This window comes from Astatotilapia calliptera, chromosome 5 (assembly GCF_900246225.1).
Source record: "Astatotilapia calliptera chromosome 5, fAstCal1.2, whole genome shotgun sequence".
NCBI classification, from domain to species: Eukaryota; Metazoa; Chordata; class Actinopteri; order Cichliformes; family Cichlidae; genus Astatotilapia; species Astatotilapia calliptera.
The window spans coordinates 3440652-3468121 of NC_039306.1; the positions used below are offsets into that span (position 1 = coordinate 3440652).

The window sequence follows — 27470 nt, forward strand, 5'->3', positions numbered from 1 at the left end:
ACAAGCAGCAGAAAATGGGTTCCTCCGAAGGGTGGCTGGCCTCTCCCTTAGAGATAGGGTGAGAAGTTCGGCCATCCGGGAGGGGCTCAGAGTAGAGCAGCTGCTGCTCCACATCGAAAGGAGCCAGCTGAGGTGGTTCAGGCATCTGACAAGGATGCCCCCTGGGCGCCTCCTGGGTGAGGTGTTCCAGGCATGTCCCACTGGGAGGAGGCCCCGGGGCAGACCCAGAACATGCTAGAGAGATTATATCTCGCAGGTGGCCTGGGAATGCCTTGGTCTTCCCCCGGATAAGCTGGAGGAGGTGGCTGGGGAGAGGGAGGTCTGGGCTTCTCTGCTTGGGCTGCTGCCCCCGCGACCCGGCCCCGGATAAAGCGGAAGAAGATGGATGGATGGATGGATGGATGCTAGTAACAAAGTTCCTAAAGACACAATAATGACATAATTGCATTCCTTAGCCTCTTACCCCCAAATTTTAACCTTCAAAACTAAGTTCCTAAAACTTGCCTTAACCTAACTCTAATTTTATCCCTAAAATCAAGTCTAAAGCAGGCCTTTAAAGAATATGCAAAACGCCATCTAGTTTACAAGTCATGCTAGTCCAGACATCCAGTCCAGTATCTCTTAAAGATACTGAGCTGCATTTGAGTTTGGTGTCAGCAAAGTTTCCAGAAACTGAAGCTTTGAGTTTAAATTTTGCAATTTGCTCTCTGCATTGAATCATATCTGGTATTAATCTCTGTCTCTCTTCCACAGCATGTCTTTATCCTGTCTTCCTTCTCTCACCCCAACCGGTCGCAGCAGATGGCCCCGCCCCTCGCTGAGCCTGGTTCTGTCAGAGGTTTCTTCCCGTTAAAAGGAAGTTTTTCCTTCCCACTGTCGCCAAAGTGCTTGCTCATAGGGGGTCATATGATTGTTGGGTTTTTCTCTGCATCTATTATTGTACGATCTACTGTACAATATAAAGCGCCTTGAGGCGACTGCTGTTGTGATTTGGTGCTGTGTAAATAAAATTGAATTGAATCGATTTAAAAAATGTGTTTTTTTTTCCCAAAAAGAAAACATTTTGCCACTATTACTATAATTCTTTAAATAAATGATTTTCCTCTCTTCCTCTTCTTCAGTCTGTATCTCTGCAGGTTTGTTAGAAGTGTGTCTCCAGCAGCCAACACTTCTTTGCACCGACAGTTTCAAAGAAGAAATTAATTCTTATAGGTTTCCTGTTTTGTGTAGAAAGAAGGTCGAATTCTTTGGGGGAAAAGTATAAAGAAGTCATGAGTGCCTCAAAACACTTTATTCTAATTTAAAAAACACTTATCACAAATCCAATGCATGAGTAGCCATAGACTGTATATAAAAGATAGAATGAACTGCAACCGCGATGTTTCCCAGTCATCTCTGGATTCTGAGAATCCTCCACTTTAGGACCCCCACCTATATTTTCTGGAGTTAGATGTGGCCATAATTAGAGCAAATGGTGGAGTAGTTACCGTGCTGTAAACTGTCTGGGTGAAATCCACAGACACAGACACTTGATACTAAATGGTTACCTTTATTTATTGACCCTGACTGAAGACTGAGAACTCTTTCTCTCTAGACTTTATTGTATTCTTGAGAACTATCAATAAAACATTACCTAAGGCCCTGAAATCATAAGCATCTAATCTTTAAATATAGAACAACTACATCTTTTATTCCACATTCTCAGAAAAATATTGACCTAAAATTGGTTTTGCAACTCTGTATTAATGTATTTGCATTTTTCCTCCCTCTCGCTGTTTCTGTCTCACAGTTCCTCTCACCTCCCTCCCCCTCCTTACATTTATCTCTGCTGACTGTATCTTCGTCACCCCCCCCCCCCCCCCCCCCCCCCCCCCCAGCGTGCTTGCTTGGCTTCACTGTTGTGATTCATGAGTTAATAGGCGACATGTCTGAAAGTGCTGAACTATGTCCTCCTCTTCAGTTCCCCCTCCCTTGTTTCCTCGCTGTCTCTGTTTCTTTTAAGCACTTACCCTCCTTTTAATCCACTTTGTCTCTTCCAACTTTTAAACTGTAGTGTTTTATCATGACAACGAGCTGAATCAAGACGCCATTAAGTCAAATCCGAATTCCACAGCGAGCAAAGGCCTGTGTTGGACATTATAACAGCACGGACTTCCTCCTTTAGCTCATCTATTAATGTCATCATCTCAGTCTCATTAGGAAGTAGCTGCTTTCTGCCTTTCAGTCTGGTTTCTATATGAACTGTTATTACTCATGACAGCATGTGTACGTGAAACACATGACGAGAAGAGCTGCTGTTATGAAGAACGAATAAGAACAGCATTATGTAGGAGGTCAGGGAAATATTGAATGCATATTTTACTAATAATTCAAGAAATCATGTCCATCTGTTCTGTCTCGAGAACCACAGAACCACAGTGCTGCTGGGGCACGAGCAAGTGGGGTGTTGATTTGGATGAGTAGTACTTATATTTTGATTAAAATACATCCTTCATGGTCAGTATTTCAGAGGCGCAAACATATTCTCATGATTGCTTTGCCATCTTTGTGATGACATCCACTGACAAATGCATCCTCACTCTGATAACTCTAAAACCGATTTTATTTCTAAAAGTCTGAAGGGGGGCAAAATGTCACCTGCTCAAAAACTCAAAGTAGACATGACAAAGACAGATGGATGTATTTTATTTATTTTTATCTTTGGTTTCCGGTGACAAATGATTTCAGTTCCTCCCACAGTTTTCCAGCTGAGGTACGCATTCATGCTTCGCTCAAAACAGCAAAGTAACGATTATCCATGAAAATATGGTCTTTGAACTGTGCACAAATTATTTAAAAGCTCAAAAAAGCGAAATCTTGTAAAAATAATTTAACAGCATTTTGATGACATCTTGCTTTTGTGGTTTCTTTGTTGAAACAGGATGAGGTTTACTAATGTTTTTGAAAGGGAAGTATTACTTTGTAAACTTTGTAAACTCTTAAAGATGGTAAAATGTTCAGGAACTACTCAGCTGCGAGTTTTCATTCTGTGATTAAAAAAATGTGTTTTTTCTTCTGAAGAGAACAAACAAACTTGCCACTGTTACTCGAATCCTTTGAATGAACGATTTTCTTTTTCTTCCCTTCCCTCTGCATCTCTGCCAGCTTGTTTGAAGTGTGTCTCCGGCAGCCAGTAAGATTCACTGTGTCGATAACAGTACGACAATCAGTGGGAGTGATACAGATGTCCGAATTGGCTCCCACTAAAAAGAAACCCCCGAGTGAGTCTGTTTCATCCTTTCCTTCTTCACGGGGCGGTTAAAGTCGTCTGTAACCAGGTCTGAAAATGGGCCACATGTGGTCACAAAGCAGCTGCGATTATTTTGACCTGCTGCCGTTGAAAACATGACAACAGATATGTGCAGTAGCAGCCACATGTTGCATGTAATGACTTACTTTAGATTTTATAATCATGTCAATGCAAAAATTGGTAAAACACAACACAAGGGCCTGCTTCTGAGCCACAATAGCTGTAGCAACCATTGTTGCACTCTACTAGTTAAATTTAATGTCATATTGCAGACAGTAACTTCAACAGTGGATGGAAGCCAGTGCATGCTTTACATAAGCATGGTTCCATTTGTTTGTGTATTTCTCTACAGAGAATCAATGCAGATCGTTTAACAGTGAAATTTACCAGGAATAGGTATGAAAAGGTTTTGTTTTCTGTTTGCGTCACTCATTCCACAGTGTCACTACCTGTCTGACTTCAGACAGACAGGTTGATGTCTCGCATGCAAATTAGCAGTGACTGTGACCAAATCAGTCATATGGGGGATTTAGGTGAAGCGCTGCTTTGCAACCAAATTCATTCTAGTGAGGCCTATGCAGGAATTACAGACATTAACCCAGAAAACTGCACTGTGGGTCACCTGCGATTCAACATGTGAAGTTTGAATTTATGCTTCTCATATACTCATAGATGCACAAATTGTAATACACAGTAAAGGTATCAGACAACAACAGCAAGATGTACCAGAGAGCGTTCAAGAGAAAGTCCCTGGAGGCTAACTACAGAATGCTGAGCAACATTTAAAAGGATTGCACAATTTCCAACATAATATCAGCACCAAAATATTCAGAAATTCTCTCCAGGTACATTTGTGTAATGAAATCAAACAATTTCTGACAGAGGCTCAGACGGTATATTCACAGGTGTCAGACTTGCAGACATTTTCAAGAAGTACCAAACAATATTATGTTATTAATAACATGCTCAAGGTTTATTTTTCCCTCTCCTGCTGCCGTACTAAGTAACTGCTGATGGCATTCAGCTGCAGAATAGTTTCTATAGGAAACACATCACTGGGGTTTTAACAGACTGAGTCATCCTCTTATTTAAAGCTGCAGTGGGCAACGTGGATATGCGTCAGTGCACGGAAACAACATAATTTCAGCATATTGTTTTTAAACTGTCTGACAGGAAAGAACGTCTGCACCTTACCTGGGCTCTGCAGTAAACTGGCCAATGACTGTTGTGTTTTCACAAAAGTATTTTAGTCCACATTTCATCCTGTGTGCTTTTTTTTCTCTTCCTTCTAATTTGCTGCTTTAAGTTATTGTTATCAGATGATCGATATTAAATAACCGGCTTTAACGTTAACAGTGCAGGTGTGGAAAGTCTGAAATTACATCAAGTTTGAAATTGTGGACGATCATGTGTAGGGTGGAAAGAATGGCATTCGTTGCTCCAGAAGAGTTTGGACATCTGCAGAATTTAGTTCTGAAGTTGTTCGTGTTGAACAGCACAGCCCCCTGCCTTCTGTTCAACTTTTCCTCTTTCATTTAACCGTAGGCATGTAACAAATACTGTGCAAAGTACCAGGCGATGCAACAAAAATGATTCAATTTTGACAAACTGACGAACTCCAAACTGCCAATTTTGTGTTCCAGTGAAAACCCATACCCTTGTTTACCTGCCTTTGTGATTCATGTCACTATATATGACAAGTAGTAAGAACAAGCAGTATGTTGCAAAATTCAGGAGGGACCATGTATCACTATGTCATAGTTTTTAAGCTCAGTGTAGCAGTCACTCTGAATGATGCCTCTCTTGATGTCAGACTCTCATGCCAATAAACAATCCACACACCCACAAGTAGAAACACACACTCTCCCACTCATGACCACAGCCTCATCCCCTGTGAGTGCATTTCCTGCACTGTTACCACTTTTTATGTTTCTAATTTCTACTTTAATAGCTATTCTGGCCCTTGTTTTACTACATTGTGCAACTCTGTCTCTTTTCATTTGATTTACATCCCATAAACTCAATAAGATGAAACTTTAGAAAGAAAAAAAAAGTAACGATATATTTTGTTCTTAGGTTTGGTGATTGCTGTTATTAAACTGTCGAGATCCTGGTGTCGATGTCACAAACACAGAAGTGTATAACAGAGGCCCTTTGCTCTGAGACTCTGGCCTTTACACTATCAGATCATGAACCACGAGCGCTTCAGCCAGCGCACAGCAGTCAGATCTTTTTATTAACTGGTTTAGAAAGACCCAAACACAATCCCGCCTCCCTGCTGCAGATCTCCATAAAGCATAATCAAATACATCATTGTGGTAAAAGCATTCCCAAAGATTCCCATCACTGCAGCCAATTCTACAAAAATCATTTCCCAATTATTCTCAACAGGGGAGCAAAGTCGGAAACAAGAACCCAAAGTTGTTAATCTGAGGCCTTCGCACAGATGTGAAGACAGACGGCAGAACACCACGGCAAGATTTCAAATAGTCACTAATTGGGCTCAGGCCACACTCACCGCTCCATCCTCCTGATGTTAGTGCTGCTCTCTAAAACGGTTATTATCACTGAGACACCAAAACGCAACTGAAACAACAAGACCAGAGGAAACCCTGTGCATAATCATGAGACACAGAAGTGATCTGACAAAATAACATCGTATTCTGCAAACTCAAGGTCCCAGATGTCATCCTTAGAGATTTCTTTTTCCTCCTGAAGGAAAGGTGTATGTCATTTAGTCAGTTTGTTTTGTGTGATGGTCGACACCAACAACAGAGCATTTTAGTCGATAAAGGGCTTGGACATGAATTGAGCTGCGGTTTGGGGAAAGCCTGGAGGGGGGTTGGCGGTGGTTCCCAGGCCTGGTAGATCCACATGTATTAAATAAGTGAAGTGAAGAAGTTAAAGAATTGAAAAGGGGAGGGAGGGTGGAGCACATAAACCTGAACAAACAGCTTGTAGAACTGGCGGGACGTATAGATAAAAACCAAAAGGAGCGTGTTTGGAGGCGTGATCCCGCTCCTGAAATTCAGATACTTTGTCTCCAAATACTAGGCCACGGGAGACACCAGTACCTAGGTTGGATAAACATTTGACCTTCACTGTTACCACCCAAGGAGAAAGTTGACCTTAAATGATACATTTCAAGAAACCATATAGATTAACATATCATATGGAAGAGCATGGATAGAGCTGTACAACCTGCGTTTTACTTTTTCAATACATCACTCTATGATGTCACAATGACACCATAAAGTTTCCCCAAAAACACAACACGTGTCATGACCCTGTGCCTTCTCGGCTGACTCTGTATGGCTACAAGTGTTTCTGTTGTGTTGCGTCTCTCGCTCTACTGGGGCGTAGTCATGACGACTCCAGCCCCTGGCTCAGACACCTGCAAGCAATCGTCTCATCACCACGCTCACTTCTTAAGGCGGCTGCCGAGAACGCTTCTTCGCTGGATTATTGTGTAACACTCGTCAGTGTCATTGCAAGTCTGAGCTTTTCCACGAGTTTCTTTCGTGCCGCAGCTTACCTGTTCTTCCTCCCTGTGCCAGATTTCTCGTCAGCCTGAGGACCGCTGTTTGGTGAGCTAAAGCCGGAGTCCGAGCTAACCTGAGCATCAGCGAAGGATTGTGTACATAGCCCCGTGTGTCCCCTTCCTGTGCCAGTGTTCCCCGGAGACCCTCTTCCCGTACCCCCTCACCTGTATATATCTGCACTTAGTGTCTGTGTGTAAATAAATTGTGAAACTTTAAGACGGTCTGCCTCCGAGTCTCTCCTGAGCCTGACAACACGTGTCCATGTCTTAAAATGACAATGACAATGACACAAAAATATGAATATACCACATTAGATATCCATGTAACATTGCTGACATCAGCAGTAATGGTCTAGGAAAATAACGCACATTATCGGGGATTTTAATATTGACATCTTTTCTGCTGACGACAGCATAAAACAGTTTGAGTATAGCCTTCACCCTTCAGGGGAAGTTATTCTCTCTGAGCGCTCTTGTTTTCATAGCACACATGATAATATCATAAATAATCGAGACATTGTTGTTTCCGTAAACATCTGAACAGTTTTAGTTAAAGGGTTTCCCTCCACTCCCTTCCACTCGCATTTCAAGAATTATTCATTTGCCAGAAAAGACAAACCACAAGACTTTGCGGTAGTGCAGTGGTCAGCGTCATCACCTCACAGCAAGAGGGTCGTGGGTTTGAGTCCACTGGTCAGCTGTGGTCTTTCTGCTTGGAGTTGGCATGTTCTCCCCATGTGTGAGCTCAGAGTCATACATGTAAGGTTAATTATTATATAATATAATTAATTAATTAATATATAATTAATTGTAACTTCGGTCGTTGCTGTGCTTTTTGGAAGTCGAATTTCCCAGAGGAACCCACCCGAGGGATTAATAAAGTTCTATCTTATCTTATCTTATCTTATCTTATCTTATCTTATCTTATTACTGATTCTAAGCTGGCTGTAGGTGTGTGGTTGTCTGTCTTGCTGTGATCAGTTAGCATCCTTGTCCTATGGCAACTGTGACAGGCTCCAGCTGAGCGTAACCCTGAATTGGACAACACGAAGAAAATGGACTGATGGACAAAACAAGCAACGGTCAAATTGTTAATATGATTCACATTTTGTATAGAAATCTTTAAAGTATTCATGTTCTTAGTTCTATCAGCTACAATACAATGAAGTGAAAATTTGATACTCTTGCAGCCCTCGTACAAATATGCTATATTGGTCATACAAATCCAATAATAGTGAGGTCATAAAAAAACTCCATTGCTGCTGAATATTCTAACTTAACCTTCCTGCCTTCTTGGGACCTTTTTGTGCCACTGCTATGTGTTAAATGGCTGCCATTTCCACTGTGTTCAGTGGAATATAACCAAACTTGCCACAGGATAGTTTTTACCTGTCAATGTTAATATTCCAGTGTGAATTCCTTAAATCAGCCTAAAATGGCTGAGCAGCAGAAATCCCCACACCCATCACCCTGGGGACCATTTTCTGCCCATTGACTTCCATTATAAACGCTATTTTTCAACCCCAAATTATCATCATATGATTTTATTTTTTCTTCTTTTCTTGGATGTCAATGAAGACTCAGGGCCTTGAAGTTTTAATTTTTAAATTGCCAAAAAAATGCAAAAAAAATAATGGCAGGTCAAAATGTATGTTGGTGCCAATCTTTGGTCCATCTAAAGGCCTACTTATAATGACAATCACATATTACTTCAACTGGTTTTTTGTGGAAATATTTAGTTTCGTTTTTTGGTTTTTGGGGCTTATAACACAGGGCGCTCATGTAATAACACTGGGATTTGAAGGGTTAAAACAACGAAAATATAATTAAAACTTTACATGAATATTTCAGGGAGAAGTAGTTTTACAAGGTTGGCTAATTTAAAGTGGAATAAAATATGGATATATGGTCTTTTTATGGCGTGGCTGAGAATGGTCCCTAGGGTGATGGGTGTGAGTTTTTTAAAGGATGGCAGGAGGGTTAATCTCCTCACAAAGTCTTTGATGTCTCATCTATTACTCAGATTAAAACCACAAACTGAAACTATGACGTTAAAGCACAGAATCATCGATCGATTATCAGCAACGTTTACTTCCTCTGAGATATTTGTTATTGCGTCCTCTAAAAGATCAGATAAGAGTCTTTCAACATCGCTGTAATGTTAACGATGTATTTAGGAACAAGTAGCAGCTCAATAAGAGCCGAATTGTCAGCAGTTGTGTTTAGACTGAAGGAGGCTGACTGGGAGATAATGGGGGTCATTACGCTGTTATTATTGCTGTCAGTGGGGTCTGCTCAGAGCTGTTTGATGTGTGGCTGTGAAGGATGATGGAGCACAGGGCAGTAGCTCAAAGACCAGGTGTTTCTCTGAGCGAAGATCAAAAAGTACTCGTGAAAGCTCCTCAGTGTAGTTTGTTATTACCCCGCTGGCTGTGCGTCCAGGACATGTTTTGAGTTCAGAAAACACTTTAAACTGTACAGACATGTTGTTCAATGAAGCACGACAAAGAGTCACTGAGTGTGGCGCGTTTCTTCCCGTGGCGTCAGATAACCATCAGATTCTGCCTGTGTGGGTCTAGTCACACACCAGGTCTCCTTTGGTCACTGATAGATAGCGTCACTGTGCTCGGGGCCAAAAAGTCCATACTGGGACAAAAGTGGGTGGGTGTGTCAGGTTTATCAGACTGGTTGGGTTTAATCTGGCCTTCCACAGCAGCACTGTCAGGTATAATGTCTCCCAAAGTAACACATTACTGTACATGTTTCAGTAGTAATGTAACTATACTGGCTTGAGTAATGACATCACAATAACAATAATGTTATTACTTGTATTAGGTTCTTAATAGTGTCATTATCTGACAGTGCGTTTCAGGCTATTTTATTGAGTAATGCCATAAAAAGTAAAGTAAGTTACAGAGTAGTGTAACAAACTACTTTCTTTGGATAGTAATTAGGTAACGCACTGCAGTACAGAAAAGTAATGCGGAATGTGTAATATGTTACTGTTTTTGAGTAACAGTGCCCACACTGCACACTTCACACTGAGAATGTCGGATTTGGGCTGGAAACCCATCTCACTGGTACCATAGCTCAGGGTGCCACGTGCTACATGATCAATGATCTGATCATGATCAATGATCTGATCATGTATCAGCTCACAGTTCCAGGTTGGATTTTCTCTTTGGATTTTTACTTGTGAGTCAAATCTTGACTTATTGTTAAAGTAATTCAAAAGCTGTGATTTTATTTTATTTTTATGAATAAAGGCTAAATATTTACCAACAAACATAAACAACTATGCAGATATTCTTTTAAAGGTGTTCATGACGGGATAAAATATCTGGAAACTAATTGACACAACTTTTTGTTTTTGTCTTTATTTGCACATTTACATACTTATACGCATATAAAGAGTTTGTTTTCCCAACTTTGAAGTATTTGAGCACTCTGCAAAGATGTGTGCTGCTGTTGATAAAATGTTTCTAATAATTTATTTAAATTTAATGGAAACATTCACTAGCTACGTGCTCCAGACATGTATCATAAACTGGCCTGTAAAACAGCTCATAATGGAGGCCATATGAAGTATTTTAATTTGAGCCAATTTCTCAATAAAAAATTCATATTTTCCATAAATGCAGAGTATTTTGAAATAACATTTGATGTCATGCTGACTTAATAAACATAATTTTATGCTCCAGGACAATCCTCAGGCTCATATAGTGAAGCATGACTAATAAAATATTTATCCTTTGCTATAAAATCAAACTTTCTCCGTCTTATCCCACCACATTTTTCATAGCTGCTGCTGCTCTGGCTTAGTCTCTCTGCAGAGGGTTATCATCAGCAGAACCTTTGACCACATCAAAGCATGGCATGGTAGTGGCAGCAGTTGATAACCGTGCTGTGATCTAACCACAGTGGCTTTCCTGTTTCGTTCTCTTCGTCTCTCAGGCACGGCTTCATTTGAAGTCAGTCATTTGGCAGAAAACTAAACAAGCCCCCTGTTAACTACCTCACTTACTTCTGTTTACAGACCAGATTTTGAGAAAACCACCAAACGGCTGCAGAGGCCAAACAGCGTCTGAGTGAGTGGTAACACTTGAGATAAACACATTTGCAGTTTACTGTTGCCGGTAAAGAAAAGTGTGCATTATTTTATTCATATAGAAAAGATTAAAGAATAAATAAAAGCCATAAGAAGAATTTTTAGGTACAATACCTGATTCAAGAAATATTTTATTGTTCTTTATTGTTTCACAGAAATATAAAACAGTAATAAAATATAAAAGTTAACTTTTCATAAGCAACCTGCAGAAGCAACCTGAATTTGCTTTTCGAGACCACGTTAGTAAACTTCAAACCAGAGCTGTTGTGTCAGAGTCTGCTCTGTCTGGGTCAGTTTGCTCATTCAAACTGATTATAATTAGTGCTGTTGATAGCTTAAGTTGAAGGTCCTACATTAATATTTCTTCAGGATTGATCCATAATTTCTGCCAGGACGGAAACAGAAAACAGAGCCAGGTCCAGAGCGAAGGTGCCAGAGCTCTGTGCAGCATTTCCAACACAATCACTAGTGAGTGCCCTGAGTTTACTAGTCCCTACGGACCCCAAAGCGCTTTACACATCCAGTCATCCACACATTCACACACTGGTGATGGCAGCTACATTGTAGCCACAGCCACCCTGGGGCGCACTGACAGAGGCGAGGCTGCCGGACACTGGCGCCACCGGGCCCTCTGACCACCACCAGTAGGCAACGGGTGAAGTGTCTTGCCCAAGGACACAACGACCGAGACTGTCCAAGCCGGGGCTCGAACCGGCAACCTTCCGATTACAAGCCGAACTCCCAACTCTTGAGCCACGATTGTCCCAGTCTAGTCCGAGACTACAGAGTTGGAGTCAGTCTGGCTACAGGATGAGACGTCTAAAAGATATAGAGGACCAAAACAGCAAGACTATTTATCTCTATTCTTCATTTATACCATTAAAGCTAGCCAGTGGAAATGCTAATGATAATGGTCACAACTACGTTTACCAGTTAGTTGCCGTTTGGTCGAGAAATTGTAATTAAATCAGTTTCTGTTTGTGGTGTGGCTGTTATAACAGAACAGTAGACTACCTAACAGATTCAATGACCCACTGCTGTGGCATGGTGAAGTCAGGTTTGTTGGCTCACAGCTGTTCACTGATGCCATTTCATCTTCTTGCAACACTGCATGAGCAGCTGCCTCTTCTGCAGTCTGGATCTAACCAACGTTACAGACCACAGCTTTAAGGTTTTGATTTGTGACTTCCTGAGCCCCGAGAGAGGAGTTTTGAATACACAAATACTGAGAAGGAGTTGAACAAATAGAGTGAGTCCACTGTGCGTCAGTTAAGAGGGTTGGGGGAATTAGATACTTCTCTGTGCTTCGACCGAGCTCTGTGATTTAGAAGCAACACAGCTGTGGTTCAGTAGAAACCTCGGCTGTATGCAACTTAACACTGATGTTATTACAGGAAGGTGACAAATTAAAAGAAAAATATCAGCATTTGGATGGATGCACTTCACAGCAGCAATGGCCATCATTTATATTCAGCTGTTAGTCCAAAGCAGAGTGACCATCACTGGACTCAGTGAGCAGCCATCACCACCATCATTCAAAAATAAAATTATATAGTTTGGAAGTCAGCAATAAGGTCCATGTGGCCCAGAACATCAACGCCGAGGAGGACGGACGCTGCTCCTGTGCAGGGCTAAGACACTTTAGGTTGTGTTTTAGCTAATGTGCCTCCTTTTCTACTCATGACAGTGTTTTGTTTTTGTTTTTTTGCCTGTACTTTCTGTAGATAAAAACTTAAACGTTATTGCTGTGCACTTAATTATCTGTTCTCTTGAAACCTGATTTAGTGTTTTCTTCTGCAGGAGACTTTAAATACTTTTGAATGGGTATTGGTTTCTAATTAACACCAACTTCAAAGTCTTGGTTTCAATGCACAACATAAAAATCTGTTTGTTCAAAGGATTAATTTATGATTAGGAAATTTACTTTAACTCTGAACCTTTGACTCGTTGATGCTTTGATGGTTTATCTTTCTGAAGGGAGGACAAGAAACGGAGACAAAGTCAGCAAAGAAGAAAGAAAGTGGAGACATTATCTTTTAACTGAACTGAATTAAAGCTCAGATGAGGTGAAGGTGACAGCTTGCACCGATGTTCTTAAGTGAGACACCGATTAGATCCCAACAGCTGACCCTAACTCCACCCCTAAGGTTAAAGGTCACTGTTGATCTCCTGTCGGGGTGCTGCAGACCTCAGCTGTGGACTTGACCCGAGTCTCCTCCGGGCTTTAACATTGTGGGTGGCAAACACACACATGCTCACACACAAGCCTCGTTGAAGACGTTGGAAAACTCTCAGAGGGTTAATCCAACGAAACACTGAATTTACAGTCAGATTAACAGCCTTCCAGAAAGCAATTCCATCCCTCCAACAGCTACCACGAAAACAAAAAAGAAACACTCAACTATGGTGGGCAGCAGAAACGATAAAACTCTTAGTCGCTCCATTTACACCGGAATGTATCTAAAGCCACAATTTAATGTATCCACTGTAATCGCAGCAGATCTGCTTTAAACTGTTACAATGAGGAAATCTGATTCAAAGACCCCTTGGTATTCCAGCAGGTTGCAAAGGTGCAAATTTTGATCACGTGACCACCATTAAAGACACGTAAAGAGTGCACAACACAGGTGACACCCCCCCCCCCCCCCCCACCAAAAAAACCCCAAACAATTTATGAAAAAACTGACAGAGAAATGATCTTTCCACATCCCTGCTTCTAAAAAGAGGCATTTTCTTCAGCACAGGCACTTTTACTCATTTTCTTCCAATTATTTCTTTTTGTTCAGCTGGCTTTGAAAAATGGATTTAACCGTTTTTAAAAGAATAACACTAATATTAATAATAAAGCGCCAATAAAAAAAGCCCAACCATGCAACTGTAAAATACACTGGCACTAGTACATTTTACATTTGTTCACTAAAAACAGGTGCAGCAAACGTTCTGAAAACATTAAACAGTTTGTAATACCACTGCTAAAGTGTACGCAGCGATCAGCTGGCAGCTACAAAGCAGCGTCTCCCGTTAAGTCTTAATAGCACATGCACGGGACTTTAGTCTGTTTCAGAGGCTCGGCTAGTTTTGGCAGTCAGGGTTCTGATATTGGGAAATGATCTACTGAGGAAAGATCAGTGGAGTCACTGACATGATTTAAGCAGATTTAGTGGAGATAAAGTCATTGAGAGTTCAGCCATGTGCTCTGTTTGAACGGGAAAAACCTGCTAACATGTGCGTGGGCTTGATAAACCTTTTCCAGTAATATTTAGGGGTTTTCCTCTGAAATGAGTTTCTTTGCATCCCTAAAAATGTTTGAAGCATAAATTAAAATAGATAAAATTACTCTGAAATGATTAGAAATAACATGATAAAGCACCGGCTTCTGTCAAATAAGGAAATAACCAATGCTGTCAGTGTACATGGAGCAACCATTGTCAAAGCCACGAGTACTTACTCCACCAAAGTTAAATTCTTAGCCAAGGTGATGGTAAGGCATCTGATCATTGCTACGTATCAAAGACTGAAATCTGACAGTCTAGTTATAAATCAACAACTGACGTCAGTAATTTGGTGCTAAATAACATTTTTGCTTAACTTTCTCACATCAATAAATAGTAATAAAGGTGAAATTATGACATATGTTAAAGTGCAGAATATTAAGGATTACTCTGGAAGTACAGCAGGATGGTGGTTCTGGTAAAAGACTGGAACTCAAAGATCTGCTACTGGGAACCAGACAGTCTACCTTTGTTTGAGTTTTCCAAACAAAAATCCTCTTTTCACTAAACTACTTACCTCAATTTCACCTCCATTTCTCTGCGGCTCTTTCCTCGAGACCATTTGCACCACCTCACTTTGGTTTTGCGTCTGACACATCAGCATGCTAACTAACAGCCAGCTGAAACAACTTTTTTTAAGCAGGCCAAAGTTTAAGGCTCTTTAGTCACTTCCTAAATTTATTAGGATACCAGCCTGTTTGAAAATTATGTGAATTGTGATACATTAAGGAAGTCGCAGATTTTTCTTCTCTCCACAGAATTAGCAGCACATTTCATCTTTGCGGTGGCCGTGACGGATGCAGCCAACGTCTTCAGAAAGTTAAATAAATCTGCCAAGACAGCAGCGTTATTCATGCAGCTGCTGTCATTCTACGAAAGCTTTAAATGATTCTAATGATGATGAATGGGAACTCCCTGCACGCAGATCCCTTTAGAAATGTTTTCTTTAGCTAATCTTATTTAATGGATCAACATCTCCTGCTGCAGCCAAATCACTTCAATCTGCACATCAGCAGGCGACTGACTGGAGGTTTAACTGTGGGGAGGTGATGGAGGAGAGAGGTAAACCCAGGAAGATGCTGTGTGGTCTGTCTTTAAAGGGATCCAGTTCATATTTGGGTAGAAGATTGATGAAAAAATTTACAGCTCAGATTTAAATACAAACTGTGTAAGTACATGAAATTGATTTGATTGGTATATTTGAATAAGGGAACCAAAGGAAACTTCTTCAGTCATCCATTCTCCGTATCAGTTCATCAGTGTTGTGCAACCAAGAGTTTGCAGTTCATTTCCAGTTTGAGAGCTTTGTGTTGTTTCACTTTTACTTTTGATTTCTTTATTACATTTTATCTGAAAGAGATGATGCATTTAACATAGTTTCAGTATAGAGCATAAAACCTACACAAACGGGGACGCAACCGATTCTAAAATGCTTAAATGCAGTCGCCCCAAAAACCCAACACCATGCAGCTCGACCTGGGTGTGTCGGATAAAAGCTGATTGGTTGAAAAGAGGGGCAGAACAGGAAAGAGAGGAACAGCAGAGTTTACAAATTGGGGGAAGTATGGGGAAAAAACAAAGCTAAAAATAAGTGTCAGCAGTAAACACGTTTCACGGTTTTTAAACACTCAGTTTCACTTCAGTGTGAAGTTCACTGTACTCTGCAGCAGGCTGAAGGAACAACAACACCACGATAAAAAAGCACACTGCAGCGAGTACACGGCTACAACACGCAACCTGCAAAGTAATCGTATGACGACCGCAGAACCCGTTCAAGATACTAGAAACAAGACTTTTCTCACTATGACATCACAGCTTCAACGCCAAAAAGCACCTTGTGAGTATCGCAGGGCGTCAAATCTGCGAGTAATAATAATAATAATAATGGATTGGATTTATATAGCGCTTTTCAAGGCACCCAAAGCGCTTTACAACGCCACTATTCATTCCCTCTCACATTCATACACTGGTGGAGGGAGCTACAGTTGTAGCCACAGCTGCCCTGGGGCAGACTGACAGAAGCGAGGCTGTCATATCGCGCCATCGGCCCCTCTGGCCAACACCAGTAGGCAAGTAGGGTAAAGTGTCTTGCCCAGGGACACAACGACCAGGACAGAGAGCCCAGGGATCGAACCGGCGACCTTCCGGTTACAGATGCGATTCCCAACCCCCTGAGCCACGGTCGCCCAAGTGAGAACAGGCTGACCTTCCACTGAGCACAGTTGGTCTTAATCCTCTTTTCCACCAAAGTGGTGCTGTGACGGCAACTGTAGAAAACCAATCCACACGTTAAGGTCTGAGAATCAGCAGCATGCAGAGGTGGATTTCTTGTGGTCCGCCCTCCTGTGGCTACCAGTGTTGATGCTTCCAACAGTTTTGGCACAAACACTGATCTGAATGTTGTTGGCTGCAGATTAGGAACCAACACCAAAGTAAGAAGCATATTAAATTAAAGAGTGAGAAGACAGAGACTCTTCTTGTTGTAACTAAAAGTCTTTTTGTAAACGATTGGTTGGGTAATTCTCTTTGTATCATCAGTTCTCTGATCTCTCCTTCATCCCAGGTTAAGATGTCAGTCGAGTTTTCGATACCACCTTAAATTTTGAAACACATATCAATAATCACAGCCTGGATATTTCTGCTTATGTAATATCAGTCGGTTGTGTCCGTCCCTCACAGCTAGCAGTACTGCTATTCTTGTACATGTGCTGGTTACATCTTAGATTGATTATTGTAATTCTGTCCTCTCTGCTTTACTGCACAAAAGTCTCCATAGACTTCAAATTGTTCGAAACTGTTTATGCCATTTCTTGAACATATAACTGCTGTGCTCCAGCAGTTTGATTGGAAGCCTGCAAAATATTGCTTCATTTTAAGATTCTGCTTCTGATTTTGAAGCCTCTTCATTACCTCTGATGTGCACATCAGTATTCCCTCCTGTAGATCCTCCTATGTTACCCTCACTTTACCACGGGATTTAAAGATTTCACTTTTTTCTCTCTCTTGATTTGTATTGTTGACTTTGTAATTTTATGATGTATTGATGTAAAGTTACTTTTTGCGTCCTATGATTCAGAAGGATGATTCAGTCAGCAGCCCGTACTTTGAAAAAGACCAAAGCTATGATCTGTGATGAAAGAAAAACTGGGAAAGTGGTAACATGATAAGAAATGTAATGGATGAATGCTTAATTTCATCATACTTCAAGGATTTCTGCATCAATCCTGCAGCACAAACGTGAGGTAATGGAGGAACAATGGCATTACAAGTGCTCAATTACAGCGCTGACTGCGCAACCAAAGCTCAGCTGAAAGTAGATTAGATTAGACAGAATTGTAGTTTGTAAGGACAACAGAAGGGAACACGCTCATTGTTTTTCTCCTGATTGGAAGCAGACACCACATGTCCCAGAGTGATTACCTGGAACTTTGATCTCTGGCCCACAGATCACCACACACCAAAACCTAAACGGTTTCTGCTGAAAATCACACAGCTGCTGGAGCTCGAGCGGTGTGTGTTGGAGGAATCCCGAGTTGCTCTGACATTACCACTCACTGGATGGTTTTCATGCTTTTCTTCCTATCAAAGAGTTCAGTGCTCCATGATAACACACCCATCATCATATGTGGTAACACAAATACACACACACATTCTCTTGATACTTGCAGTCTCTAATCACCGTGTTATTTTGATTCCACTGTTATGAATGTACCCATTGGTATTATGTTGTGGTATTTGTGGGAAAACACAAGAAAAGAAAGTTCCTGTATAGTTTTACAGATGTTTTCTGGTGAATACTTTCATTTCTCCCGAGTTAATCAGGATCGTAAACACAGTTTTCTTTTCCCTTTCTCAACATCTGTTATAAATCTGTAACTTTATGTTGACGTGACCTTTAATGGAAAGATAAGAAGCCAGTTTGTGTCTTACCTTCTGCAGCCACTGTGTGTTGTTCTCCATCGTGCTCTCCAGGTGTTGCAGTTTCTGAGCCGACCATTCGCTGTCAGCAGGCGGCGAGTCTCTCTGAACGACACCCGGCCCGCCCTGAAAGCCACCATAGTGTTGCGTCTGTGATGGCGACCCTCCACCGGGGCATCCGTCCAGCTCTGGCAGGATGAAGGTGTAGCTGCACTGGCCGTGCTGGATGCGGTGCAACTTCCTCCTTTTCTCGCCGGCGCCGCCACCACTTCCTCCTCTCCTTCTTCCAGATACTCCTCGTTCTGCGCTGCCTGCATCAATGACAGCTGACAAAGTCCAAAGGAGCAGAAGGACCAGCAACCCCCGGCTGAGACTTAAGCCTTTCATGACACTCTCTTTAATTATATGAAATTGTTTATTTCTCAGTGCAGAAGAGGGTCAAAGGAAGCTCATTCACACTCTGACCCCGATTAAGTTTAGGAAAACGTCTGTGTGCAGGATATGAACAAGAGTGTCAGCACAGTCTGTCGTTAGTTTGATCTCCTCTGTTTCAATCACAGTTTTTGGAAAAGAAAGCCGAAAGCATCTCTGGCCTCACACTGAATGGTCTCCTTCATTTATGGTGACGATGTCCAAGGATTCCTCCCTCCTCTGTCTTCGTTGTTTGGTCGTAATCGTGTTTTCTGAGGCCGGGTTCTTCAAGGTAATAAAGACTTTTTAGGGCTCATATATTAGCTCAACTGATCAGCTGTTGCATGTTTTTTCCTTAAGGTATCAGGTGCAGATCCAGATCCACTCTGCAAAAAAAATGGAAGAACCCAAAGCTACAAATTTAAAAGCAGAAGTAATGTGAAGATGATGAGCAGTTGTGTCCAAACAGTCTGTGAAGCTGAAGAGCTAAATATCTTTGTACTCCCACTCTTCCTCTGGTGGCTCCAGTTTTAGAAGTGGCTGAAGGGAATTGCCTCTGCCCCCTTCTTATCTGCGCTGGCTGAGAAGAGGAGGAATGAGAGAGAGAAGAGGGGAGAGAGGAGGGGGGAGAGAGAGAAAGGACGGAGGAGGAGAGGGAGGAGTGGACGGACAGGAGACCTGAGGGAGGTCTGTTAGAGTACCCTCTCTCTGTTAGTGGGCTGAGACGAAATGAAAGGAGGAAGGGAGGAAAGAGTGAGAAGTAGCCAGAAAAGAAGAAGAAATGTGAAGATTAAGGGAGTGAAAAAGAGTCAGATAAGGAATACAAATGCTGAGAAAGACAAAGTTTGAAAAGAAACTTAACTGCTGACAGACAGAGAAAAGACACTGAGAAAGAACGTGATAGAAGAAGAAAGAGAGATCTAAAAGAGGCTCCTGTAATCTTCTTTCCTGACTGATCTCTCAGTTCTGAAGAAAATCCTGATGCCTTGTATGGTCATTCAAACGGAGCTGGCAGCCAGAGACATTTCACTTTGTCCACTAAACACAACCATGCTCAGGGGCATCGTGGGACATCAGGAGGCCAAGGAAACCCACGCAGTCTACGTACTTAAAGCTGAAACGCTCTCTCAGTCGCAGGATGTACCTCCTCAACGCCTCTCATCTGTCCACATGGAACCACATACAAAGATTAGTTCCAGACTGATGGCTTTGTCCCCGGATGATGAAACACAAGCTCTACATGTGGCGGGACAATGTGCGCTGTCAGTTACAGAGTTTATTTGCACAGTGACAAACTGTTTTGCAGAACGCAGATAAAATTCTTTGATACGAGCCACGAGACAAACAGATTTCTACGAGAGAATGAAGCCTCCAAAACAGGTTTAGAATGGCAGCTCAGCGTTAGGCGATCAAAGATTGAATGATTCTGTTTTGAAGACTGTGTTTCTGCAAAGATGAAGAGCTGCTCCCAACATCTTACCACTGACAAGTTATTTATTTTGACATAAAGCAGTCCTATTTTCAGCCCGGCCTGACCCTGAGCCTGGTGCACAGAGCTGCACAACATAGAAGAGTCCTCTAATTGCATCATTTCTGTTTATGTTTTAAGAGGAAAATGTTTTTTATTGTGGGATTGTTTCGGTCTCACTTATTCTCATTCTTTTATTTCATCTGCTTTTCTGTCTGCTCATGTATGGTACAGGTTTTTGTTACGTTCTCATTTATTCATGGACAGATTTTGTTTATTTGTGATGAACTCTGACCCAAACAAAGCTTTAAAAAATGCTAATGGTTGATGAATACCCCTGAAAAGCATGATGTTTCATATAATCCTTATATTATCCTCAATATGTGGTGTGATCGCAGTCAGTGAAAAATAATAGAGATACATACTGTCCTGCCCCTAAATTGCTCTTGCTTTCAGTTTAATATTAAATAATAAACTAAGTTATTAGAGAGGAAGTACTGTGGCGGTTTATTCAGAGCATGCAAATCTGAGAATTAGCACATCTGCACAACCCTGATTGTTTTTTTCTTTCGTGTCACTTGTATTGATCAGAGTTTGGTGCTACACTTGCTAACTGATTTTCTGTCTCACTATCTGCTCCAAACAGTACGTCTTATCACATACTGATTAGATCTTTTAATCAATGTAAACACTGTGGACACTGATCTTTACTTAACCCTCATCCTATGTGAGAGTGAATGAATAGTGGCATTGTAAAGCGCTTTGGGTGCCTTGAAAAGCGCTATATAAATCCAATCCATTATTATTATTATTATTGACATATTTTACATACATACTGGACCACAGACTGGGTTTACTCAGGACCCCAAGAATAATTGACTGTGAGACACAATCATGATAGAAAAATAAAAATGATAGCACATCTCATTTTTTCTTAAAGTTATGTAATGCCATCTTTCATTATTATTATTATTATTACAAAGTTACTATTCATTTGCATATATCATAAAATTATAATCTAAACTTTTCTATAATACAATTTGCAGCTTCTATCCCATCTACAGTCCATTTTATTACTTAAACTTTGACTCTTAGTTTGCAGAAATTTCAAGTAAACATTATTTGTTGGAGTTATTTGATGAAACCTGTTCACGGGTCATTTTAACCACAGTATAAAATAACTGAAACAAACACACAACCAGACAGCCCAGAGATCTAATCTCTCCCGCATGTCCTGGGTCTGCCCTGGGGTCTCCCCACCTCCTTACCTCCTCCCGCTGCCCCTGTCCAAAACGTTTCACCCTGAAGGCTTTCTCGTCCCCTCGGCTGGCTTCTTTGGCTTCGTCCCTCCCAAATGACCAAACTCCTCACCTTATCTCTTTCTTTTCTTTTTTTTTTTTTGCCTGTCCCATTTGGTTCTTTAGCCGTCAGAATTGTTGTCTGAAGACCAACAAGGATACCCAATGGATTTACTTTGCCAAATGGATCATCACGGCCATGCCGTATTAGTCCATTTGATCGACCTTTGTTGTTATTATTTATTTTATTTTATTTTCAGTTGTTACAGACGGGACAGACATGACTGAGGGATAGGAAAGGGAGAAAGAAAGATGAAGGAAAAGAAAAACAGAAGGGGAGAGGGACAGTGAGAGAGGGCACTATTTTTTCAATCACTACCTGGAGATCATAAAATCTTTGTGATCAGCTCTGTCTTCACCAGCACACCGGTACAGTGTTCATGTTACTGTAGATGCTACACCAATCCATCTGTCAATCTCTCACTCCACTCTCCCTTCACTTGGGTGCAAGACCTTAAACAGGCACTTAAGCAAGTACTTAAACTCAGAAACTTGGGGAAACGACTCATCCCTGAACAGAAGTGGGCACTCCATCCTTTTCCAGCTGAGGACCATTTCTCATCCCAGCCATTTGATACTCAGTTGCAAACCACCCCACTGCAAGTTGGAGGTCGTCTTTTGATGAAGCCAACACAGCCATCATTTGCAAAAAAAAGCAGAGATAAGACCCTGAGACCACTGAACCCTCCAAACCTTGGCTGAGCCTAGAAACTCTGCCCATAAATATTGTGACTAGAGTCGGTGACAGAGGGCAGCCCCGTCTGCCCAGACTGACTTATTACCAGCGGTGTAAACTAAGCTCTCACTGTGGCCGTACACGGAACAGAACTGACTGAAAACAACTGAGATAATCAGACACAACAGTCAATTATAGCATCCAGTTTACCTCATGCAATACTCGGTGACATGGTGGCATGTTACATGCAGAGCAGCCAGGCTTCATGTTTATGATTCAGATGCAAAGGTAAAATCTCTCCAGCTCTCCTTTTTGTGTGTGGTATGACCAGGGCATGCCCCAGCTCCCTCAGGTACAGTAAATCCAGTCATATGCCCAACGTTCTAATAACCTCCAGTTTGAGAAGTTCCATATTCAGATGGTGAAGGCAGCAATGGCAGCTTTTCTTCTTTAAAATGACAGTGTCCCAATCCACCCTGACTGTGTCGTTATGTCTTTATGTTTAGGAGCCATTGTAAATATAAGATCTCCAGTGTGGTTTTGTTTCCTCCTTTGCTTCAAATCACGGTGGAAGAGCCTTAGAACCAGAGAAATCAGTCTGTACATGGTCTTTTATTTTGAAAATTCACCAGCGTGTTTGAGCTACTACTCTGCTAAACTTCCTCCCCTGATCTCTTCAGCTTCACGCTGAACAATAGGCTTGGGCATTTTTACTGATTCAGAAAGCCAAGCTGCTTTTCTGAGCCTTCCAAAATCAGCAGCTTATTCTGTGAGCAGGGGAAAACTTCCAAGGGGAAGTGTCTACAAAGCTTACCCTGTAGGAATTAGAAAAAAGTTGAGAAGAACTAAAACTAAACAGGAAACTTGAGAACCAAAGATTACAAAATAAAACAGGAAATGAAAGGACAGCAGTCAATACAAAACTTTCGGATTAAACAAAGGTTACTTTATGCATCTTTTGTTCTGGAAAAACTGTTTCTCATTATTTTAACAACGTTAAAGAAGTAGACATGGATGTCATGACGCAACTACAAAGCCTCCCTCGGTGAATAAGTAAACTAAATTTGATGAGTCAGCTTGGAAGGTTGTTCCTCACTGTCAGTGGAAAATTTGTCAAGTTACTGAAATCAGATCATATCTCATACAGGGAACTTTTGTGGAGCCAGTAAATCTTGGGGAGAAGATTGGAACAACATGCTATAAGATACTCCTGTCCTGTCCAACTCTGGGTCGTGCTTTTACTCGTCTGGACTTTTTTCAGGCTGATATCAGAGGCAGCAGAGGGCACATGAGTCATGAACCAGCCCTTTCACCTTCTCTCTGTGGGGACGGATGGAGAAATGAGATCTTTCCAGTCTCCTTTTTGTCCCTTTTATAAACTTCATGTTTATCTTTATTTGTTGGTCTGGCTTCTTTCTTCTCTGACCTTTCGTGTTATTGGATGCATGAAGTTTGGTAGTTTAGTCATGTTGTCGCAGCTTTCATGACTGAGTGTTTCCGACTCTCTGATGATGTTTGTCAGAGACCGATTGGGCCAAAAATGAAGACTTTGTGTATCTAATCTATATTGGGACAAAACCATAATGCTGTTTCCATTACATGTTTGAGAAGAAACAGCGATAATCTTTATTTTTGTCTAATGTAGTTTGACTTCTTCACCATGAACTCAGTCGCATCACACGTTTAATGCTTTGTTTTGATTTTACTTGATGTACTTTTAAATATCTCACATCATTTAGTTATGTTATTTCCCATCCATTTATCGAGCCAGAAAAGATTACTAGAGATAAAGCGACAGAGGGGCAAATGAAAACTGGACAAAATAAGGAGAGCCGTGGAGACAAAAAGATTCATTGAAACACAGATTCAGGCAAACAGAGACAGAAAAGAAGGAGAGCGGAGGATTTCCTGTCTCGAGGTTTCAGACGATGAGTCTGTGAGAGAATAGGCATCCTGCCGCTTGTGAAGTTTTACTACGATCTGGAGGATCATTCACTGCCCAACAGAGAAGAGAACAGACAAATATGACGTGCATTTCACATTTGCACTGAATGATTAAATATTCTGTGTATTTCTGCATGTTTAACAGCCAAAGAATTCAAAGATGAGGCACAAAGTTAACTTCCAATTAATACAGTTAGACTCCAAGTCTCTGACATCAGGAGCTCCGTCTGGTTATAACCTGATTCACTTGTGCCTTGAACTGTTGTTGTGTTTTGGTGCTATATAAATACAATTGAATTGAATTGAACTTGTTGATGATTGTTTTTGTAGTTGACCACTGGTCACTAGAGTGGTCATTCAATGTGACTCAGTGATACTCGTACATGTTTGAGATATAATTCTTTGCTTTTTTACACGCCGTGCATTGCTATACTTTACTTTAATTTGCTTTGCTCTTTGGACTACTTTTGGAGGTTGATCTGATATATCAACGATCAACGGACCCTGACCCTAACCCTAACCGTAACCCTTTAATAAACAGTAAGCAGAATTGATGTTGTCCTTGCAACATTGGAATTTCATAAATGCACGAATGGCTTGGCGCGCAAAGGAATAACGTCACAACAATGTGATTGGTCACTTACAATGTTGAACCTGGAACAACATTTTCATGATGGTCTGGGAACAACACCAACACGAGGATATCAGATCATCCACTTTTGGATTATTCAACAAATACACAACAACACCAACAAGCATTTGAACCCCAGATGCATTCATCTGTATGTGTGTGTGATTTAAATGTTTATTCAAAAATAAAATGCTGCGACTGCTCAGTCAGAGTAGAAAATAAAGTGAATTTGAGCCTCTCTGTCACCTGTTTATAGACAAGCTTCAATTGGAGTTGGCACACGCTCCACCTCACTGCTAGCTTTCTATTAGCATCATAGATTGTAGAATTGTTTGCATTCGTAGGTGTCTCTCAAGCTTTAATGTCATATTTACAGGTGTAGATTGTTCTTTCAGGATTGAGTACAGTTTGTTCTTTGCATCACGTTGTTTTCACTTCTCAAAAGTCATAGATCTCTCTGCACATCACACGATTTAAGCTCAAATGATTATTACTGAAGGCATGTTTAAAGATCCTCCTTTTCTATCCAACTGTCAAAGGAATAATTGTTTATTCATTGATTAGTACCGTAATATAACAGCTAAATTTATTACAGTAATGTGTTATAGTACTGTATCCTTGGTTAAAGTTAACTATCCAGATACATTTTAAGATATTTTATTTAAAAAAACAAGTAGAAAATTTTTAACTTGCACTGAATTCATGTGAAATTAAACACCTTCATCTTCTATGTGTTTCTACAGAATTCATCGTTTTAGCTGACAATAAGGGATAAAATCCATAAAAATCCAACATGATGTTTCACACTTTAGGTGAACTTTGTAAAGTATCAAGTATAAATATAAAAAAAATAGACAAGCATTATAGACAGGATATATAAATGTTTAAAGTCTACATCAGGTTCATAAGTGTACATTTCAAAATGTAAAACATATATCTGATTATTTTTGACACAAACATTAGCACACAAAATCCAGCCCTTCAGTGCCAATCTTTGCTGTTTCTACTGTGTGAGAAAAAAACACACTTGTAATCACTGCAGATGAACAAACACATGGCTTTTCTCACATTGCTTGGAAAGGTTGAATCTAAACAGAACTCAATTAAAGCTGTTGCTACCAGCTGTGACAACACTGCATTTAAGTTTACTGTAGCAGCTCCACCTGCTGCTGTCTAATAACCAGGTGATGGACATTCAGACGTTTCTGCCAGCACCACATTTAACGGGGTTTGGTCCTTTGTGCTACATGGCACGATGAACTGGAGGGAGGCCAAGGTCTCAAAGGCACAAAACAACAAGTCCAGATGATGTTGGTTGTTAAGGCAAACATGGCACACAGTGTAATGGTACCAGAGACAGCACACAGCCAAAGATTTTATGTTCGAGCCAGGAAAGCTGAACACAAACCTAAACAACAGCAGGGCACTTTTACCACATCCAGCACTCAATGCCAAATAACAACAGACCGCACCAGAGGATGGAGACGTGTTCGCTTACACCAAAAACACGAAGAAAAGTTTAAATGGAAGAAAAAGCTGCACTTCAGAGTGTTTGTTTGAATCAAAGACTAAGTCCTTACTTAGATGAAGTGAAATTGTTTGAAGAGAATGCATTATATCTTTGCTTATTTTCTGTTATATAGCCATACAGTTAGAGGATGATCATATTAAACATGTAACAAGTAATCCATGTAATCCTCAGGCTTTTCTTCTCTTGTAGAACCAGTTCACCCCCGAAAAGGTGCTAGAAAGAGGGAGGTAAAGTGACAACATTAAAAGTAAGCAAATAAATATCAAATGTCCATGCCATCGGAGATGTGAGCGGAGGAGGTGAGGAAAGGATGTGATGTGAAAGGAGATGAGGTAAAGGGGACAAAACACAAAACATGACACATGATTCCTTGCATCTTCATTTTAAAGTGATGCCAATTAAAAAGCTGCACCACAAAAGGTTTTTGTTACAGCCCAACACTTGATGTCAAATGTAACAAATGTAGCAAATCTAACAAATGTAACATCTGTAACAATCTAACAAAGATCACAATATTCTTATCTTTAAGGTCAGTTTTAATTAAAGCAACTTTTGGATTACAAGGAGGAGTTGTTCAAAGAGTAATGCCCACTGATTTTCTATTAAAGCTTTGTCCCATGACTGTTTTTTATATTCTGAAGGTAGAAGGATACACCTGCATACACAACAAGATGCAGGACACAAATAGTCTTGTAGTAAAACAGGAAATAACCAAAAACATAACTGATACTGAAACACAAGACTAATCCTAAAGTAAGGACAGGGGAACGGTACATATAAAAAGAGTAACAGTATGTCTGGAGCTCTATCACTGTGCACTGCAGCATGTGTAATACCGTGTGTCCACACAGTGACTGGCGGGCACAGTCAGCAGGGTGTGGAATAATGTCTGAACCTGCTGGTACTATGATGCTGTGATGGACGAGGTGATGATCCTCTGCACACTTTCTAACAGTCAGCACCTGCAAAAACAGTGACAGGCTGCAACCTGAGAAGCTTTGACTCATTAAAGGAAATAACAGAGGGAAGGTTTTACACATGCAAACTGGATGGAAGAATGGATTGATGACAGGATGAATGGATAGTTTGTGTCTTCTTTGCTACGATAAATTCATTACAAAAAAATCTTTCGATCCAATTCAGTTTTATTTAGATCGCACTAGTGGCACGGTCTTGGGTTTAGGGCCCACTATTTAGAGTTTTTAAAATTTCACTGCTTTTGTTTCTAGTCTATTATTATTATGTTTTGGTTTCCTTGGCGTTTATGAGGTTTTTCCTGATTGCTTTTAGTTTCCTGTTGTATTAGTTTATGTCTCTAATTTA

The 27470-nt window shown here is 40.8% G+C and overlaps 1 protein-coding gene across 2 annotated transcripts in view; it reads right to left on the minus strand.

The window, feature by feature from the left end:
• The window catches only part of angpt4 (angiopoietin 4), a 70513-nt gene extending 51361 nt beyond the window's left edge, over positions 1-19152 (minus strand). For both annotated transcript variants that reach the window (XM_026166677.1, XM_026166676.1), the window contains exon 1: positions 18141-19152. In XM_026166677.1, the coding sequence (XP_026022462.1) occupies positions 18141-18515 (375 nt within the window). In that variant the 5' untranslated portion in view covers positions 18516-19152. The remainder of the gene's footprint in view (positions 1-18140) is intronic.
• Positions 19153-27470: the final 8318 nt, after the last annotated feature.